A 19,962-nucleotide genomic window follows, 5' to 3' on the forward strand; every position below is an offset into this window, starting at 1 on the left:
GTTGTTACTTCTTCGGTTGTTTTTATTCTATAAACAGAACATTTTTATATTTTGAAAAGCAGGATTCATATCATCATTGTCATCATCTAAAATATAAAAAATACTTACTGTGTAATCTGCCTAGTTTGTTTGAAATGTTTTTCTACTAGTATCATTATAATGGTGGCCCTCTTGCATGAATTTACTGGCAACAATAGTGGGAAGAAGGGCCAGGGTGAAGCAGACCCCTTAGGCAGTGAAGCGGTGAGGACTTTAGCTAAGCCACCATTGTTATACTCTTGCTGCTACCTGAGCCTTCGCTTACCAGCCTCTTTCTCCTACCTGCTGCTGTCTGCCTGCTCCCATAGTGCAGGCACTTTTTTTACCTACTGGGTGAATGACATCTGGCCCTAAGGGCCCTGTGCCAGGCATTTTTTCCTCCTCTTTCCCATAATGCTTTGTCCCTAAGGGCCCTTATGGGCAGCTAGGAGAAAGAAGGAACTGCTCCTGTCTCCTCACTTCCTCCTTCCCTCCCCATGGGTGTTACAGCATTGTGGAGGAACAGTGTCAAGGGGTGGTTGCAGTGATTTTCTTCCTAGGCAGTGTGTTGACTTCATTTGTTTGTTTGTTTGTTTGTTTGTTTGTTTGTTTGTTTGTGCGTGCGTGCGTGCGTGCGTGCGTGCGTGCGTGCGTGTGTGTGTGTGTGTGTGTATGTGTGTATGTATGTATGTATGTATGTATGTATGTATGTATGTATGTATGTATGTATGTATGTATGTATGTATGTATGTATGTATGTATGTATGTATGTATGTATGTATGTATTTGATGGCAATCAGATGGTGTCTTTGCTGGAACAGACCAGCCTGCCTATAGACCATTTCTACCCACACCTTTCTAGCCCTACTCAAGAGACTTTTACTTTTCTGGTGTGGGTAGGATTTCTCTGGTTTGGATTGATTCCAGCGCATATGATTGCTGGAACCTATCCAAAGCAGACCTTCCTCTTTCAATTTGCCAGTATCATGAAGTGGCTTAACGAGCAAACCACTTCCAGATATTAGCAAATTAATCAATTCCCTTGCTTAGCAGAGGGATGGGAGGTGAAAAAGAATATTTTTGACTGTATGAAGACTATAGCTGATGCTACATTAGTTATACATTAAAAATATCTTTTCTTTGCCTCACCTTAAAGGGCTAGTCAAGAAAGCATCCACAATCAAATCAATGGTGGTGGTTTCATCTGAAGGCAGTTTCTTGACCAGCCCTTTAAGAGAAGTCAAATAAAAGGTTTTCAAAATTCTTTTAAATAACTGATGCAGCACGTAATAGTCTTCATACAGTCAAAAACAACTTTTTCCCCACTTCCTCTACTCTGCTGAGCACGAGAAGTGATTACAGTGGTGCCTCACTAGGCAGATACCCTGCATGACAGTTTTTTCACTAGACATTGACTTTTTGTGATCGCTATAGCGATTCGCAAAACAGTGATATGGGGGAATTTCGCTGGACAATGTTTGGTCCCTGCTTCGCAAACCGATTTTCGCTAGCCAACAATTTTGACAGCTTCCTCCATGCTCGCAAAACAGATGTTTTTGGGACCCAAGCTTCTCAAGACAGCGATTTAAACAGCTGATCGGCGGTTCGCAAAGTGGCTTCCTATGGCCAATCTTCGCTAGACAACGACGATTCTTCCCCATTGGAACACATTAAACAGGTTTCAGTGCTTTCCAGAGGGGAAATGCTTTTCACTAGACAATGATTTTGCTAAACAGCGATTTCAGTAGAATGGATTATCATCGTCTAGCGAGGCACCACTGTAATTTGCCAATATCTTGAAGTGGCTCACTTATTAGGGAGCTTCATGATGTTGGCAGGAACTACCATGTTTCCCTGAAAATAAGACAGGGTCGTATATTAATTTTTGCTCCAAAAAACTCATCAGGGTTTATTTTCAGCGGATGTTTCATTTTTTCATGTACAACAATCTACATTTATTCAAATATAATCATGTCATCTTCTGGTTGCTGCACAAGGGTGGAGGGCGGGGTTTCATTTAACTAGGGCTTATTTTTGGGGTAGGGCTTATATTACGAGCATCCTGAAAAATCATACTAGGGCTTATTTTCAGGTTAGGTCTTGTTTTTGGGGAAACGGGGTATTTCCATGTGAATGGTCAGGCTTGATTAGATCATTCTAATAAAGCCCAGCCGTTCCCAATTGGCCCACACTAGCTCGCTCCCTACTCCTAATGTAATCATATGCTGACTTGAAAACAAGTTTATAACAGATTCAGAAAAGGTCAAAAAGAAGTAGCAGGAGCATGAAGTAGGGTTTCCAGTAATGAAGGAGAATATCAAGAGCCTCAAAACAGTTCCTTCTCATATCATTTGCAAACACTTCTGCTAGTTTAATAAATGCCACACAAGCCATTCACAACAAATTCACATAGAGACCAATATACTTTAATCTGTTAATTTAAATTGTTGTGTTGAAATATGAGAGTTTGAACAGTGATAGTCTCAACGATTGCAACCTCTCCTCAAATTTTCATCCCTTATTGTTGTATGCCCCTGTACCTCAGTTTTTGGCAGTAACATACGGTTGCAACGTGTGCCTGTCCATTGTGGCTGTTGTCCACTTTTTCTCTTCTCCTTTTTTCTTCAGTAATACACAATTGCAATTCTTGGCTGTCTGATATGAATGTTAAGGGCCAGTGTACCTTTAATTAAAACTTTCTCAGCTTCTTCCTCTACTAATGTTTTCAGATCAGTACAATAAGAGGATCAGTGATGAATTGCCTCTAAGTAACTTTTTATTCTCTGCAAAAATGGAAGGAGTTTAATTACCGGCCTTTTCTCTTTATTTTTCCTCTTTCCTTTTATTGCAAACTAATGCTGTTTTAATATTTTTCTAAGTGCAAGGGAATCAGTAATTAAAATGCCACATGCAGACTATAGAAGAATCCTAATTAAGGGACAGTTCATCACTAATTCCACAACCATGGTAACTGGAAGATATGAAGCAGGTTAGACTTGCAAAGAAGAGACTTCTAATTAAAGTTACAGGAGGCCTTTGACTTGAGAATGAGCAATGGAAGATCTTGCTGTACAAGATAGAGGCATTTTAAATGCATGTGTGGAATCCAGTATGAACTGGCATCATACTATAGAGAAGCAATACTTCAGCAGAGCTGATGTTATGTTATATGTTTTCTTTTTTTTTTCAAACTGATGTAGATAAATTGAAGCAATCACGACTCTGCTGCAGTTCTGTGGGTTCTGTGCTTTGATTCAAGGCATATTTTTGCCTTGCAAGCAAATTGTGCCATGCAGACTACGCAGAGCTTTGACTTTCAAAGAGATGTACACTTTTGCTTAATTCATATGGGGGGCACAGAGAAGTATATTTCCTTTAGTGCAACATTTTTTGTCCCATTCTTTCTTTCTCTTTCTTCTTTAGTGCAGAGCAGAATCCGCCCTGGCTAATTTTCTTCTGTGCCTCCTAACAGGTGAAGTCTCTGGCAGAGTCAATTGATGAGGCGTTGAACTGCCACCCCCTAGGGCAAGAGGGAGGGCCCGGAGGCCCCACTTTGGAGAAAAGTGAGTCCAAGGAGCAGCAGGGTGACAGTGCAGCAACTTCGTTCAGTGACGTAACTCTGTATTTGGATGAAGGAGCTCCCACGTCGCCCCTCTCGCTGGAGCGTCCACCCAGCACGGAGCCCCCCGAGCCCACCACAGGAGTGCCCCTCCCGCCACCCCCACGGCCAGAGTACTGGGGTGGGCCACAGCGGGAGGACAGCCGGGAGAATGGGGGAGCCAGCCGGCGCAGCACCCCTTGTATGGAATGCCGGGACTACCGCCTGCGGGGCGCCCACCTCCCTTTGCTCACCATTGAGCCTCCCAGTGACAGCTCAGTGGATCTAAGCGACCGTTCGGATCGGGGCTCTCTCAACCGGGGCCTCATTTTTGAGCAAGACGGTTGCAGTCCTCACGGCACCCTCAAGCATGCCGGGGCGCCCGCCCGCTCCCCACATCCACACCGGCATTATCATCCCGAACAGAACCAGCCTCCCCCACCTCTCCCTATGCCGCCCCCTCAGGCCCCCGGCCGCCTGCCCCCACCCCCTCCTCCGGAGAACTCCGACGGGGACAATGACAGCCTCAACAGCACCACCAACTCTAACGAGACCATCAACTGCAGTTCAGGCTCGTCCTCCCGGGATAGCCTGCGTGACCCTCCTCCGCCCGCCCCAGCCACCACTTCAGCCCCCGGTGGGCCCTGCAAACAGACTTACCAGCGAGAGACACGGCACAGCTGGGACTCCCCAGCCTTCAACAATGATGTTGTGCAGCGCCGCCAGTACCGCATCGGACTCAACCTCTTCAACAAGTATGAGATGCCGCGGGCGAGTGGGTGGGTGGGTGGGTGGGTGGGTGGGGATGGTCTTGTGTGGAAGATTCGGTAGCAGAAGGATAGCCATTTTTTTACCCTGGGTTTTGGCAGGAAACAGCAAGCTTTTTTAGGAGCAGGATGTGTCAAGAAGAGGCGGCTTGGTATTCACAGCTCCCATAAAGGCAATTTGTGGTCCTAACTTGTGAAGCAGAGCTGGCTGTGCAAAGTGTGCTGCTTATATACTGCCCCATAGCGCTTCAAGCACTCTCTGGGCAGTTTACAAGTTAATTATGCAGGCTACACATTGCTCCACACCACGAGCTAGGTACTCATTTTGCTGATCTTGGAAGGATAGAAGTCTGAGTGAACCTTGAGCTGGCTACCTAGGATTCAACTCTGGGTTGTGAGCACAATTTTGGCTGCAGTACACCAGTTGAATCACTGCACTACACAGGAGTGAGCTGGTGCACTAGACTTCTGGAGGAGTCTGGACTACCTCTTGACCTGGCATCTGAAGCTGTAGCAGGGTCGGGTGATATTTGGCTATCTAGATATTGTCAGGCTGTAGCTCCCATTACCTGTAGCCAGCACAGCCAATGGCAAGAGATTGTGGGAGTTGCATCCTACACCACCTGGAGGGCCACACGTTGCTGATACCTGATTTAAAGGTTTGCTAGAGGTGTCCTCAGGAAAAGCTCTATGTTCTCTTCTTCTGTGCCAGTTCCTTGATAAAGATCTGCTTTCTTTCTGTCTCTCTCGCTCACTCTCGCATTGGCTGACACACTAAGCAACACACTAAGTGTTGCCCCTGGCCCTGTTTCCAGAGGTTTCACTTATAACTGTACAACTGACTTCAGACAATTCCCCAGTAACCTGGTGGTACGAGAAGTCACTTGAGACGCTGTGTTCCTGCAGGGTGTATGCATGTTGGGATGACATTCATACAGCATGTAATGCGGATCCAAATTCATTAGTGTGGACACTTTCCCAGCTTTCCTTGAAACATAGAGGAGGAAGACAGCTTCTTCATCTCCATTTTTTTTGGCAATCTCTTTTATGTGTTTTGCCCAAATAATGATGTTTCAAGGTGTAAATCGCAGGAGCCAAATAAATCCTGGGATGGATATCTGGACAGTATGGTGTGCAATGAATAATGCATCTTAATCACATTATTCGGGGTTTCCTTCTTACAGAAATTGAATATTTCAAGGGCACGGTAGACACAGCCTTGACAATAATTGCCAACTTGCCGTTGCTGGGCAACCACCGTGTACAGTCATCAAGATGGCACAGTTCCCCCAATCAAAGATAGTTTCACTTTGCGTGTTGCCTCTTCTCTTCTTCCAGGCTCTGCTAACAGGCTGAAGAAGGGATTATTTGCAGAGACAGTTGGTGCAAGGAGGGGAGGAACTGATTAACCACAGCTGAGTTCTTTAGGCCAAGAAAGGGCATTGCATTCCCAAGTATTGGCGGAGAGACACAAGCATTTTTGCTGCAGGTTGGGGGGTGGGGGGTGACTTTGAAGCCTGAGCAATCCAGCCACTGCATCTCAGGTTCCCTCAAACCACCCTCTCTAATTAGCCACATCCCATTTTCCAAATTATTGAAACTGATCTCTGACCCACCCCACTTTTGGGAAGGTTAGAATTTTCTTGTTTTGTTTTACCTATTTTTTTGCTCAGGGTTGTTCTGTTTGTCAAAATCAGCTATGCTCCTGTGCCTTGAACTGCAGCCTGACATGCAGAAATTTAATCAGATAAACCTTTCTGCATCTCCTGATACAGAGTTAAGTGATGGAAAAGCTTCACCTATTTGAATTTCAGCATATTTCCATTTCACCACATTTTGTTAAAGCCACAGGATCCTTACTAGTTCTAAAGATCATAGGAAGATACCTTGCTTGTGCCCCCTTTGTTCTGAATTGCCTGTCTTCCACCTTTCTCAACATGGTAACTTGCTCCCTGCAGTGCGCTCAGGTCTTCTGGGCTAAGGAATGGGTTGGGGGGAAGGGCTCAGATCTTGGCTTCCTGTTGCTTTTGGTGATTTAATTGCTACTGAGCAAGACAGCATCTGTTTTGTTGGCAGGATGCAGGAGGCAGGCTCTTGGGGACTGGGAGGCAGCCATCACATCATATTAACCAGCTGAAGTCATGACTCATATTGAGTCCCCAGGGCAAAGTGCCAGGCGGGGAGAACTCCATGGCCTGCCTCCCCTGGAGACAATCCATGCCCATTTGCCTGCTTTGCCTGGTAGGTAAGAATGATGCTTGGCTAGAATGTGGCCAACTAAATAGGTTTCATTGCTAGAGGCAGAAAATCTAAATGGCACTTCCTCTTCAACCCACATACTAATGGATGTTTACTGAAATCCACAAGGAAGCTCTCAGGAAAACCCATTGTAATGAGGAACACTAGACAGCTTCCGAGTGGATTCCACCCACAAGTGGTTGTGCTGTGGAGCCAAGGCTTACAAAGTCAAAACCCAGGGATTTTCTGAGTAGCGAGCACTGTGGCATCATCTGCTACAGCCCCTGTGCTTCTCTGTTTCCTCTAAGCTCAGCTGCAGTCCTCATGCTGGCCAAGAAGATACTGGATTTTCTGAAGAACGCTATATTGTTGCAAGCTATCCCTCCTCTGGTGCAAAATATTTGAAGATGGCTTGACCTTGAATGGGCAGTTAAGAGCCATTAACTTTATAAAAGTCCAGCCCACCATATGTAGATACGAACCATATAGCTGCCTGTATTTTTGTCCTCATTTTTGTTGATGTTGAAGAGGGGCTGGCTTTGAGGATTCTCTTGATGAGCTCTTCATTTCTCAATTTACCACTACACCACTTTACAAGGTTGTTTGGTGTAATGGTTAGAGTGCTGGACTAGGAGTCAAGCAATCGAGCTTCAAATCTCCAAGAAGCTATAAAACTCTCGGTCACTCTTTTTCATAGCCTGGCCTGCCACAGAGGGTTGTTGTGAGGATAAACAGGGAGGAGAGTCATTTACGGACTCACTGGAGAAAAGGTGGGATATAAAATGAATTAATTCTCATCCCTTTAAAAATTAAGTTTAGGAAGTGCTGGTAAAAGAGTCTAAATCAGGTCTGAGTTAGGAATTTCCTCATTACCTTCTTTTCTGGGGCCCAGATGGTTTCTGTTGCCTTATCCCTCCCCACTTCATGATCTCTTCTACCTTCTTTTCTGGAGCCTGGGGAAATAAACGGGAAAGGTGTTACTGACACCTCATGGCCACTGGGAGAATGATGAGACCCCATCCTCTCAGACTGACTGGTGGCCAAGGTTTTCTCAGCCCATCTCCCTGCCTCCTTTGTGGAAGTTTACAGACTGTCTTCCACTCATTCCCTTCATTTGTTCTGTGTTCACCTCCACTTATTCTGGCTCATGAAGATCTGTTAGGGAAGGGGGCGGGGGGTGGGGAATCAGAAAAGGACAGCTGCCAGAGGTTTTCTGGTTGGCATCACTGGAAGCGTTCCACCTGGTAGCCCCCAACACGCACCGTTGGCAGGATGAGACAGGACAATCCTGAGGTGCAAGAGAAGACGGTGCCACTTGGGACTATTTGTGGGAGACTTTTTTTTAAATGTTACTCTCTTGCGTTGAAGGCGTGCATAAATGCAAACACACACAGTCTTTTAGCCTTTCTCTAATGCGGCAGTGTGCTTTTAGCTTGAGGGAAGATCATGTGCTTCACGAGGCAGCATTTTGAATTAGCACCCCCTATCTGGTGCCTGAAGTAGTTCAATCCGTTCTGCCACCTCATTCTGCCATGTTGCATAGACCTGACCTCTGTGGTGGGGGTGGGTGGGAACAGGGGGTTTAAAGTCAGCTGTGGCTTTGTGACTTATCTGTTTGTCCCCTTAGCTCTTGAGCCATTTTGTCACCTATGGAAAAGTTAGTTCAGTGCCAGCCCCAGTCAGTTTAATAACAATGAACCTCCCCCTGCTTCCATCATGCTTCCTACTTCCACCATTGTAGGGGAAACTGGGTAAAACTGTATCTCTCTAGTTATTTTCATGTTCGTGAGCGATGTGGCTTCACTGAATTATGGAGGAACAATATCGCCTGATTCAAATGCCAGCTTGAGCCGTGCCTCCCGCTGCTGGTTGTTGCTGGTGTTGAGGAAACAAGGGACAGGAGAAGAATCCGTTTTCTACCACTGGCCATAACCTGTAGGCATCAGATTCTCTCTTAGAAATAACTAGAAAGTAGCCATTTCTGCTGCTTTTGAGAATGGAAAGTAAAAAGGTGGTCTTTAAAAAAAATTCTAAATTAGCATAGTAACTAATCACTTAGGGCATCTTGAAACTAGAACAGTAACCATTACTTTTCAAAATAATTTTCTAAACTTTGTGAAGATGCTGAGCAGAAGGGGAAAGAGCTATATTTTTCTCCAATGTAATTTTCCACATATATGACCAGCCAATCTTTGTTTTTTTTTCAAGACTGATATACAGTATATATATTCATGTAGATGATCCCTGAAGGCAGCTTACAGCAGTTTACACAGTTCAGTTGGGTAGCTATTAACGTGTTCCAGTGATGGGAGTGCTTTATATTGGGAGGTGATATTAAAAACCTGTCCCAAGTTTTATGATGTTTCCGCTGTCCCTCCTGTAAGTGTTCGTTGCCTGTGGCAAGTTCTGGACCAATAGACCCCCATCTAGGATGTAGAATCGTCTTCAATTTCATGTTTGCTCAGTCCTTCCTCGCCTGTGGTCTGTTAAATTAAGCGAGAGCACAGTCATCTGTTTTTATCTTTTGGACATGGTTGACCTGTCTTATACCAGCAGTGCATTTTGGGATGCCAGTGAAGCTGGATGCCATTTAAGAGTTGTTCTCTGCTGTTCTTAGCGTTCCTGCTAAGGGCCCTCCGGTGTGCCCCTCAGAGCTCCTGGCAGCACTTGAAAAAGCTAAATTTCTTGCTTCCACTTGGTTAGTAGGAACAGTTATTTGGTCATTTATACTCGTGAGTCCTCTTCTCCACTGACCAAACTGTTGTTTTTTTAACGTTGGTGCTCTGGCTTGATGTTTCTTCTTAAATATCGTAGATATGAGAGAAGTGACTTCCAGGTGAAAATAGTTTTAGGCACTTACACATGCTCTTTCTTCCCACCGGCAGGAAACCAGAGAAGGGAATCCAGTATTTGATTGAGAGGGGCTTTCTATCAGACACACCAGTTGGCGTGGCACGCTTTATTCTGGAGCGGAAGGGGCTTAGCCGGCAGATGATTGGCGAGTTTCTTGGCAACCGGCAAAAGCAGTTCAACCGGGATGTACTTGAGTAAGGAGTTCTACCTGATTCCTTTCCCCAATACCTCTGTGACTTTCGCTTCTAATCTAGGGCCACATTTACACAAATGGCAAAGGAAAGTACAGTGGTGCCTCACTTAACGATTACCTCATTAAACGACAAAACTGCTTTACGATGAAGTTTTTGTGATAGCTATTGCGATCGCAAAACGATGTTCTTATGGGGAAAATTTGCTTGACCATGATCGGTTCCCTGCTTCGGGAACCAATTTTTCGCTAGACGGCAATTCTAAAACAGCTGATCGGCATCTCTAAAAATGGCCGCCCGCTGTGCAAAATGGCTCCCCGCTGTTTTTAGCACGGATTCCTCGCTTTACAGGCACCAGGAAATGGCCGCCCTATGGAGGATCTTCGCAAAACAAGCAGGTATTTCGCCCATTGGAATGCATTGAACGGTTTTCAGTGCATTTCAATGGTTCTTTTAAATTCGCTTGACCACGATTTCGCTTAACAGCGATTTGAACGGAATAGATTATCGTCGTCAAGTGAGGCACCACTGTAGTGAAGCCCGTGCTGGTGAATGTACTTACTGAAGGTGAATTATGAATATTTTCATATGAATTATGAATGGAGGGTCCATTGCTTAAATCTCAGCATAGGTGCCGATTTCAGCACCAGTCCATCATTAGTCCCTGTACAGGAGTGCTAATGACTTTGCCCTGGTAATGTAGGGTTCATAATACAGGCCTACTTTATGAATTTGCAAAAATTACTAAAATAATGCCTGTGCAATATTTTTGAGCAATTAGGGAAAGTACCATATAAATGCAAAGTATAATTGAGTTACTCTTTCTAGATTAATGAGACAAGAATACTCTTGATGAGAGTGCAGAGAGTGACTTTACGTAAGATAAAGAAGAGGAAATTGCCATTTCTATGCCTGGGGAGGTTATAGAACCTCTTTATGTACATGGTTTCTAGAAACAAGTGGGAAAAGGGTTCTCAGGAATGCTAATTTGAGATGAATGGGATTAAATATGAGGTTGAATACCATTTCCCTCCAGATTTTACTGATCTGCAATTCACATAAACCCTAATCTGCCATCCAGCATAATGCCTCCAGCAAAGAAAGATACCCTGTTTCCCCAAAAATAAGACCTAACCTGAAAATAAGCCCTAGTAGGATTTTTCAGGATGCTCGCAATATAAACCTTACCCCAAAAATGAGCCCCAGTTAAGTGAAACCCCACCCTCCACCCTTGTTCAGCAAACAGAAGAAGATGACATGACTGTATTTGAATAAATGTAGATTGTTGTACATGAAAAAAATAAAACATTCCCTGAAAATAAGCCCTCATGTGTTTTTTGGAACAAAAATTGATACTGTATAAGACCCTGTCTTATTTTTGGGAAAACATGGTATGAGTTGCAGTTTTGCAACTTCTGGAGGGCCGCATGTTTTCCACCCTGGCATTGGCTAATCTGTTATCATTATCTTTACTGTATTTGTGCCAGGTAAGGTATAGAGATCAAAGTGACATGTTGGATAATAAGGTCACATACATGTCTGTCCTGTGCTGTCTCCCCAGTTACGTTGGCATGTCATTGTCCTGTTTTCTCCTGTCTTCCAGTTGTGTGGTAGACGAGATGGACTTTTCCAACATGGACCTTGATGAAGCTTTGCGAAAATTCCAGTCTCACATTCGGGTGCAAGGCGAAGCACAGAAGGTAGAGCGTCTCATTGAGGCCTTCAGGTATGTTGAAAGTTGAGCCATCTTTCAAAGACTTACAGAAGGGAGGCATTGGACTGAGTCTCTACCTTGTGCAGTCAGCTTTTTATAGCATTTAGGATGTGTTGTGGTTGTTCTGATATGTGCGTACATTCCCACTGTTATGTGTCCCACTCACTTGATCCATCTGCCACTAGAAAGATAGATGAGAAATGTGTGCATAGTGATGTATGTGGATACAAATGTGGCGCAGGGTATTTTCATACACAATTTTGTTCAACATTTTCCTTGACCTTTCAGCTAATCAGCTGGGACACTGGAAGAACCTACCAACCTCTTAAGCCTGTGGCTTCACAAGTGAGATCAAATTAGGGGCATCATTATAAAGCTTTTTCTGATATGTTTGGAAACTTAAACTGTGTGGACCCTTAATAAGCTTAGATCCACAACCTAGAAAGGAATCAAAATCAAAACATACTGCGACTGGGCTGCCAAAACTCTTAATAAATTCAAAATGCTCAGACCATACATGGTTAGCTTCTGGGAAGTTGGAAGCTGTTAGAAACAGAACTTCCCTGTAAATCTTAAGCTACAGCTCTTTGTGAAGCTTTCAGTATCCTAGTATTGAAACTAGCTAGAATCCCTGGTGGCTAAAACAATAGCACCTAGAAAGTAGAAGAGGAGAAATGCAAATTGGGACAAGAACTCACAGTAGCTTCAGAAGCTCTATTCAAGGTTTGTATCTTTGGTTATGCGCACTTAAAGCTTCTGCCAGTACAACAGGAAAATAATAGCATTATTGTTAAATACATTGACTGCATACAGCTGCCAGTCATTTACCAGTACATCAGACAAATTCAGTTTGACAGGAAAGGGAGCCATCTTTTGTTATTGATACAATCGTACTCCCTCCTTCCTTCATGAGGATTGCTAGGAGCTATTGCCTTAGCACAGGTTATTTGCTCTCAGCATTCCTCTCCTGGACATGAGTATGAGTTCTGATTTAATGTTTTTTTTTTCTTGGCTGAACTGTTGTTCTTATAAATGCACAAGTTGTTCATATCTTGGGAATATGCCTGAGAAAATTAGTGCAGACGCTCCAAAATAAAGCTGTAGCAACAGGTGGGAATTACACACTTACATTGAGCGCTTCACACTCTATTACCTTGGATAAACAAAACATTGTTGCACTGAATTTTAATAGGCTGCACTCTTTTGTGAAAGAGGTCCAGGGTTCAAAATGTGATTAGAGACCTATGCCAGAACAGATTTCCACTGCAAGAGATTCAGGGTGCCATTATGCTGGAATTTGATCCACAGCCGGTATTACATTTGAAACCACAGTCAGTGCTCACATAGAAGCTGCAGATTGATTCTGGAGTTCATCCTTCATACTGGATGTGATGTAATTTCACATTCCAGCCTATAGCACCCCTTATTTCCTTCCTTCCTCTGGTCCTGCCTCTGCTGATCTGACAGTGGAACAGTTGTGTGTGTGTGAATACGGGAAACCAAAATAACAATGAAACAGTGATAAGGTGTTTGTGTGATCTAGCACTAATATATTTAAGATTTTTTTTTAAAAAAATGGATGCTCTGAGGAGAGGAAACAATGTAGGGGCATCTTTGCTGGTCCTGATCATCACGCCCCAACTGCCTGCATCACTGAAACACCACCTACAAATATGCCTCCCGTCTTTACAAAAAAAGGTGTTACAGTTAACCTCACAGGGAAAGGCCTATTTGAATAATTCTGGCTCAAAAAGTAGAAGTCTCATACAACAGCAGAGGGGAAAAATGGATGGGCCAATTTAAATTAGTCTTTGATTCATGTGCGCATTAAAAAAAATACTTGGAATGCATCCAGTTTATAAGTGAAGCAAATCCTGCAGTATTTGATGACGTAGTCAGAGCCAATCTGTCATACATCTGTGAATAAATAGTGTTGTGTCCCATTCTGTGCTTGAGAATAGGTGCTATGTGAGGAGCAAATTGAAAACATGGAGATGGGTATTATAATCATAACTAAATATTCAGGTGAATATTTAGGTAGATGATGTCCTCAAGAATCTGTGTGGTTGCTTTATTTTTGTAGTGGAAACTCTGTTGTCATCATTAAAATTGTAGTATTGGGCTCCTTTTATATGCCAAAGCAAGCCCTATTCACCTTTGTTATAGGTGGATTCACATTTCTGGTGCATTTCTGTGTTGGTAAGCAAATGATAAAGGGTGATACAAATGCTGTTCCCAGCTGGAACCTAGATAAAGCCCCAGTTTCACCATGCTTACCTAAAAGGTCACCCAGAAAACACTCAGCAAACACAACTTAATTACTGTATGGAAGATTTTTCATGGGAACGAATATAACTACCTTGATTTCAGCTCACACCCTGGTCCTACTTAAAAATTGATCTATTTGTTAATATTGCCTTTACTCCCTATATGAAAGATGTGGACAATAGCAACCTAGTCATGCTCTACAACAGTAGTTTTCATCCTTTGGTCCTTCAGATGATTTGAACTTCGCCTTCAAGAAGCCTCAGCCAATATGACTGGCGGCCGAGGTTCAGGATTTGATGTCGGAAACATGCTGGGGGACCAAACTTTGAGAACCGTATGTCTGCCAACAAGGGTAGCTCTTGGTCTATGTAGGGGAAGGGGGCTCACCAAGAAATGTTGAGGTAAGCCCTCCCCCTGCAAACTAGGTGTCATTGTCCACAGCAGTAAGACTGTTTAGAATCCCCTCATTCTAGCTGAAACCCTGGAATTCTCACCAGACATCTTTCAGGCATTGAAACAGAAACATTCTGAGAGGGCCATTGCTAGAAATTACATAGAAGTTCAAGATAACATACTATCCTACATCTGTCAATGCATCATTTCAGGAGGTTTGTGCTAACTTTTAGCAGTCAGAGAGATGAAAACTCTCCTCACCTTGATGATTTATAGCTTGTGGGCACCCAATTGATAATTCCATCCCACAGAAATATCTTGAACTGCACTGTATCTGGAGAGGAAATTGTAGATGCCATTAAATGCCATTAAAAGAGGTGAATCCACGGGCATCGGTGATTTTACAAGGGAATTGGTATAAAGCCTTCGCTAACACAGAAATTTCACCTCACGCTATATCTCTGTGTAATGTCAACTTGAGGAGAAATTCAAACCTGAAAACTGGTAGCTCTTCCAGTCTTGAGATGCCTGTGGTCCTGTCAAACTAGATGTGCTTGAGCTTATTAATCAAGACATTGAAATACAGTACTGTATTCTCACTGTCCAGTCCAAACTTATGAACTGATTCATCACTGTGTCCACAGGGACCAAATGGGTTTCATAACTAACTGGCTAATAACTGAGGCTAAAAGGGGGAGTTTTAAACATTGCTTATTAGAGCAAATCAACAAAGCCTCTTGCCTGTCATGGGATGCCCTCAAGACATTTGTGGATTGGCCATACCTGCTGAAGGATTTTACAGAAACTAGGCAGGCCTTGGGAAACAGTTCCTACCAGTGCTGACTCTGTTTTATACCCCCACATAAGCAAACTTCATACCCTACCAGATTTCACAGAGGTACAGTGAACACGTGGTACCCACTTCAAGCACAACCTGAGTTCTGGAAGGATGGGTTTTAGGTTTTCTCAGGTCTAAACCTCTCTGTTGTATAAACTGTTACTCACAGTGTTCAGCCATTTGTGTACACAGTTGTTGTTCCTGTATAAACTTTGAAGCAAGCAGTAGTTTGGACTTCACCAAAAAAACGCTAACAATCATTAACATATACCAGGAGTTACTTCTTAAATGAAGTTTGAAACCAGATTTTCATGGGACTTGGAAACCACTGTGTTGACATTAATCAAGAGTAGCATTGTTGTGGATGTAGCACTGTGCAGTTCTTTTATATGACTACCCAGAAATCAGTCTTTTTGAAGTCAATGGCTCAGACTCCCAGGCGAATAAGTTTTTGATTGCAGCTTGCGTAATGGTTAAGATAAACAAGATAAGAAAGGGAAAACATTTGGCAAAGAGGAAAGAACAGACACATTTGCAAATCAGAATTTGCAGGGAGCTGGTGTTATTTGCAGCACATTGGAAAGGTTAATGTTGACAGGCAAGAGTGACTTTTACAGAGATAAATAGTGATAAGAACTCCAGCCACTTGTAAGTCAGCAATTAACATACTTAAGTCAGAAGAGGGGTCTCTCTCTCTCTCTCTCTCTCTTTCTCTCTCTCTCTCTCTCTCTCTCTCTCTCTCTGTGTGTGTGTGTGTGTGTGTGTGTGTGTGTGTGTGTGTGTGTGTGTGTGTACCAAAGTGAATCATATATACATATTTATACAACACAGAACGTGTATATGTATATCTGTATGTTTAAGTGTTTGCTATGAAGGACCAGAATGTTGTACTGTATTTGTATAGCTTAGGATTCTGACCAATCAGAATGTGTTTGGAGTCAGCCAGACTGATATATAAGGCAGGTGTCAGAAGTCTGTCAGACAGGGTCCAATATGTGTGACAGGGAGAGAACCAAATATTTAATGGCCTCAGATAGGGTCTCAGATGATATGTACCTCAGAAAGAACTAAACATGTAATAAATAGGGTCTGATGACGGTATGTAGCTCAGCATACCGCAATGTACAAACATGTAATAGATTTCAGCGACAAGAAGAAAGATGTAACTGACAAGGTTTAATAGGGCAGTTAGGGCTTTAGAATGTAATAGTGTTATGATGAGAAAGTTGGTTATTTGCCAGAGAAAATATATCTGTCAATAAATCCAGAACATGTATGACAAATATCAAATATCTATGAATTGCGTTGTATTTTACAGATGTTTATACATAGTAAAAGTTATTTAATGTTTTAACCAAAAGCACAAGTGAGTATTTTAGTCTCTGTTGCTAGCACAAATGCACTAAAGGGAGAACACCAAATTTTACTCTATACAAAATTAGTTTTTTTTATCTATGCACTTCAAGCTGCTGTGTGCAGACTCAGCAGTGTTATAGATTACACTGATCTACAGCCAAAATGCTTCTGAAACAAATATAGTCAAAAGTTTGCCAATTCTGGGTCACTGAGAATGAAAACGATGCCTAAAATTGTTGAGTGGCTCTGGTTTTCAAGATATGCTATTGGGTCAGTATCTACGACCCTTGACTTGGGAATGGTGGAGGATAAGTGAGCTATAAAAGGAAAGGATCTCAATTTAAAGCAGAAATGACTAAATACATCTTCGACTAGATCTGTGAATACTGTAACTCTATGACTGGGTTTGGCAATACTTGCTTTTTAGGCAGTTTTGTAGCCTGCAACAACATCAGTGGCGTGATGGCATCCCTCAACATTGTCCACAATCCAGATGAGTGGAAACTGTTAATTGATTCATCGAAGAGTCTTAAAGCCGTTTTGCTGCATAATGGCAAAGTTTTGACATCAATTCTTAGTGCCAATGTGAAGGTTGTTGCTCTCTTGCTTGGTCTGCAGATTGGATATGCTGTTTTCTCTGTGAATGGGACAGCCATGCAAGAGATTTTCACTACATCAAGATAGATTGGCCACTCCAACAGTCATTGGAGCCTGGGAGGAAAAGTGTTGAGCATCCACCACTTGTTGAATCAAGGGAGGTTTTGTTACCACCCTTACAAATCAAGCTGGGTCTGATTAAAAACTTTGTCAAAGACAAAACATAAGCAGCTTTCAAGTACCTCTGTGGAAAATTTCCGAGGTTAAGGGAAGCTAAGACAAAGGATAGTGTCTTCGTTGGTCCCCAGATTTGTGAACTTCTTTGAGATGATGCATGTGACCATGCACTGTGTAGCAAGGAAAAGACAGCATGGAAAGCCTTCCAGCAATAAATTTTCTTGGAAACAAGTTAGACAGCTGCAAGTTGTTGGTGGAAAACCTCAAGGCATACAGAAAGCTTTCGTTTCAACTTGTCACTAAAGATACATGATTTTCACTCTCATTTAGATTTCTTCCCACTGAACTGCAGAGCAGTGAGCAACCGAGCAATTTTACCAGGATATTGCAACAATAGAAAAAGCTATCAGGGCAAATTGAGCCCATCAATGTTTGCGGACAGTGAGAATAGATGTTCCATTTAATGAATACAAGAGATAAGCCAAGAAGCGCTGAGTAGTCACTGAATAGGACTAAACTACACATATAATAGTTTTTTGCCTTTTGTTTCATAATACATTTTATTTATATAAGTCTTTTGTTGATTTTTAAAGTGTTACATAAACAGGACAGGTGAAATATTATCATGTAAAGCAATGATAAACACATGAAAAGTCCTAGGTTTACAATTTATGATTAAAACTCCACTATCTACACAGTATACATAGATGTAAAATGTAAAAACTTAAATATCTTGAAACAGTAGCCAATCAGTTGTTTTCATTGTCATATATGAATTCAGCATTTCAAAATACATAATAAATAGCACATTTTACCTCGGAAGTAGACGACTTAAAAAAGTGTAGAACAGTGTTCTATATTATTTTTTATAACCAAAAACCAACAATTCGGAGTCAATTTTTTCTCCTGTTTGCTTCTGGTAGTTGCAAGCCTTCTTGTTTTTGTGGTTGTTGTGGGTTTTTCGGGCTCTTTGGCCATGTTCTGAAGGTTGTTCTTCCTGACGTTTCTCCAGTCTCTGTGGCCGGCATCTTCAGAGGACTGGAGTAGGAACTCTGTCCATGCTCAGTTGCTGTTTGTTGGATAGTATTTATAGCTGTGGGAACGTCAGGAAGAACAGCCTTCAGAACACAGCCAAAGAGCCTGAAAAACCCACAACAACCATTAGATCCCGGCCGTGAAAGCCTTCACGAATACTTCTTGTTTTTCTTCGTGGTCTCTTTGAATGCACATTAATAGGTTTAATCTGTGCTTGCGCAGAGGTCTCTGGAATATTCTAGAGCTCAAAGATGCTTTCGCTAGGACCACCCCCCAGTACATGTGGTCCGCCCATCGTAATGATTACCTCAGTTCCTTTTTGCCACTGCTGAAGTCTCCTCTTCTTCTGAGTTCTCCGTTCACACAGATTGGTTCTTTTTCATGAGGAGGCATAATACATTGTGTCGTTCTTATTTAGAAATAGACTGTTCTATAATACTTTTCTTGCTCCTCCTTTGTGATTTTTTGGTCGTTTTACCACTTTTTTCCATAATCCGCCCCTCCTTCACCCTCCCTTCCCGCCTTTTATGGCCCCGGCAGGGCCATTTAAGAGGTGCACTTTGTGCACTAAGTTTCCTTTTTCTGACAGCCACGCACCAGCCAGCTGCCTGCTCCTTTACTAAACAGGCTCCATCAACAACACCTTAAATCTTTCTTGTGGGAGCAGTCTCTTCATCCACCATCCAAGATGGATGAGACTCAGGCTTCACAACTGCCACCAGTTTCTTCAGTTACTAATTCCCCGTTACCAACTCCTAAATATAAGTCAAAATTGCCTAAGTCAAAGTTCTCCGGATCGACATCACAATTGACCCCGGCACCGAAAACTACTCCGAAACCAATTGGTACCAAATCGAAGAAATCTAAAACGTCTTCTGTAGACTTTCAACCACCAGTACAGCATCCTTCCGTACAGGATCAACAACCTATTGATCTCGATACCAACTGCAAATCCATTCCACCTCTGTCCAGCCAGCTGCCTTCTCCTTTGCTGGCTCAGTCTTCATCCTGGGCAGACACCTCGGCTGAGGTGACTGTACTGCCTTATTTGTCCTGTTCGAGCCCCAAATCTTTGAATTGCTCTGTGTCCGGGTGTGAGTCTGGATCAATATCTGTTCCTGTTGATCCAGTTCCTTTGTAGAAGAAGAAAGCTAAACTCCACCACATTGAGGACACCAACCGTTGGGAAACATTTCTTCCCTGATGCTTTAACACCATGTTTGTCATGCTGTCAAGCATTTTCTACCATGGCAAATAAGATAATTGGCCTTTCTTCCGGAGTACGGCAGAAGGTTTGTCTTCTCCCTGAAGCCTGAGACTTCACTTGGCTTCACTGTTCTTTCTGTATAAAGAACTCACTGAAAAGAGGAGAGGGAAGGAATGAGCAAATTCTTGAGTTCTTTAAGCAGAGTCTTTGGTGGTTCATTTAAGGTCTAGAACGATAATTAGATCCAGTCCCATTTATCCAAATATACGTTGTTTGTTTTTGCTTGCTTATTTGTTTTTGTTCTGTTTTACATAAGTAGGAATGTGAGTTTGAAGATTTACTGTAAGGAATAGGGATTGAACCATAAGGAGCTTTGTGGGGGAGTTTTGTGTTCTATTTATTGTAAACTGAACAAGAAAGAGTCTAGACTTCCATGAAGTGTATTCTTTGCATTTTTACAGTTTGGAATGAAATGTATGTGGGTTGACCTGTATGGGACTATGTTGGGCAAACAGTTGAATCAAAAGGTACTTGACTGACTGTCTTTCAAGTCCCAGTTCTCATATGTCAAGTATAGGATTTTACATATTTCAAAAACTTTCCCAGTAAGATGCTAAAAGATAGCCGACTCAGACTACACATGCGAAGCAAGCAGACTAGTTTGTTTAAAGTGAAGTCTTCCCCAGATGCATAAAACAGTGAGATAGAAATC

The 19,962-nt window shown here is 42.7% G+C and overlaps 1 protein-coding gene across 6 annotated transcripts in view; it reads left to right on the plus strand.

The window, feature by feature from the left end:
- IQSEC2 (IQ motif and Sec7 domain ArfGEF 2) overlaps positions 1–19,962 on the plus strand; it is a 183,937-nt gene that overhangs the window by 154,456 nt on the left and 9,519 nt on the right. For all 6 annotated transcript variants that reach the window (XM_072991477.2, XM_072991481.2, XM_072991483.2 and 3 more), the window contains 3 exons: positions 3,491–4,371; positions 9,507–9,668; positions 11,269–11,391. In XM_072991477.2, the coding sequence (XP_072847578.2) occupies positions 3,491–4,371; positions 9,507–9,668; positions 11,269–11,391 (1,166 nt within the window). The remainder of the gene's footprint in view (positions 1–3,490; positions 4,372–9,506; positions 9,669–11,268; positions 11,392–19,962) is intronic.

This window comes from Pogona vitticeps, chromosome 2 (genome assembly GCF_051106095.1).
Source record: "Pogona vitticeps strain Pit_001003342236 chromosome 2, PviZW2.1, whole genome shotgun sequence".
Classification (NCBI taxonomy): domain Eukaryota; kingdom Metazoa; phylum Chordata; class Lepidosauria; order Squamata; family Agamidae; genus Pogona; species Pogona vitticeps.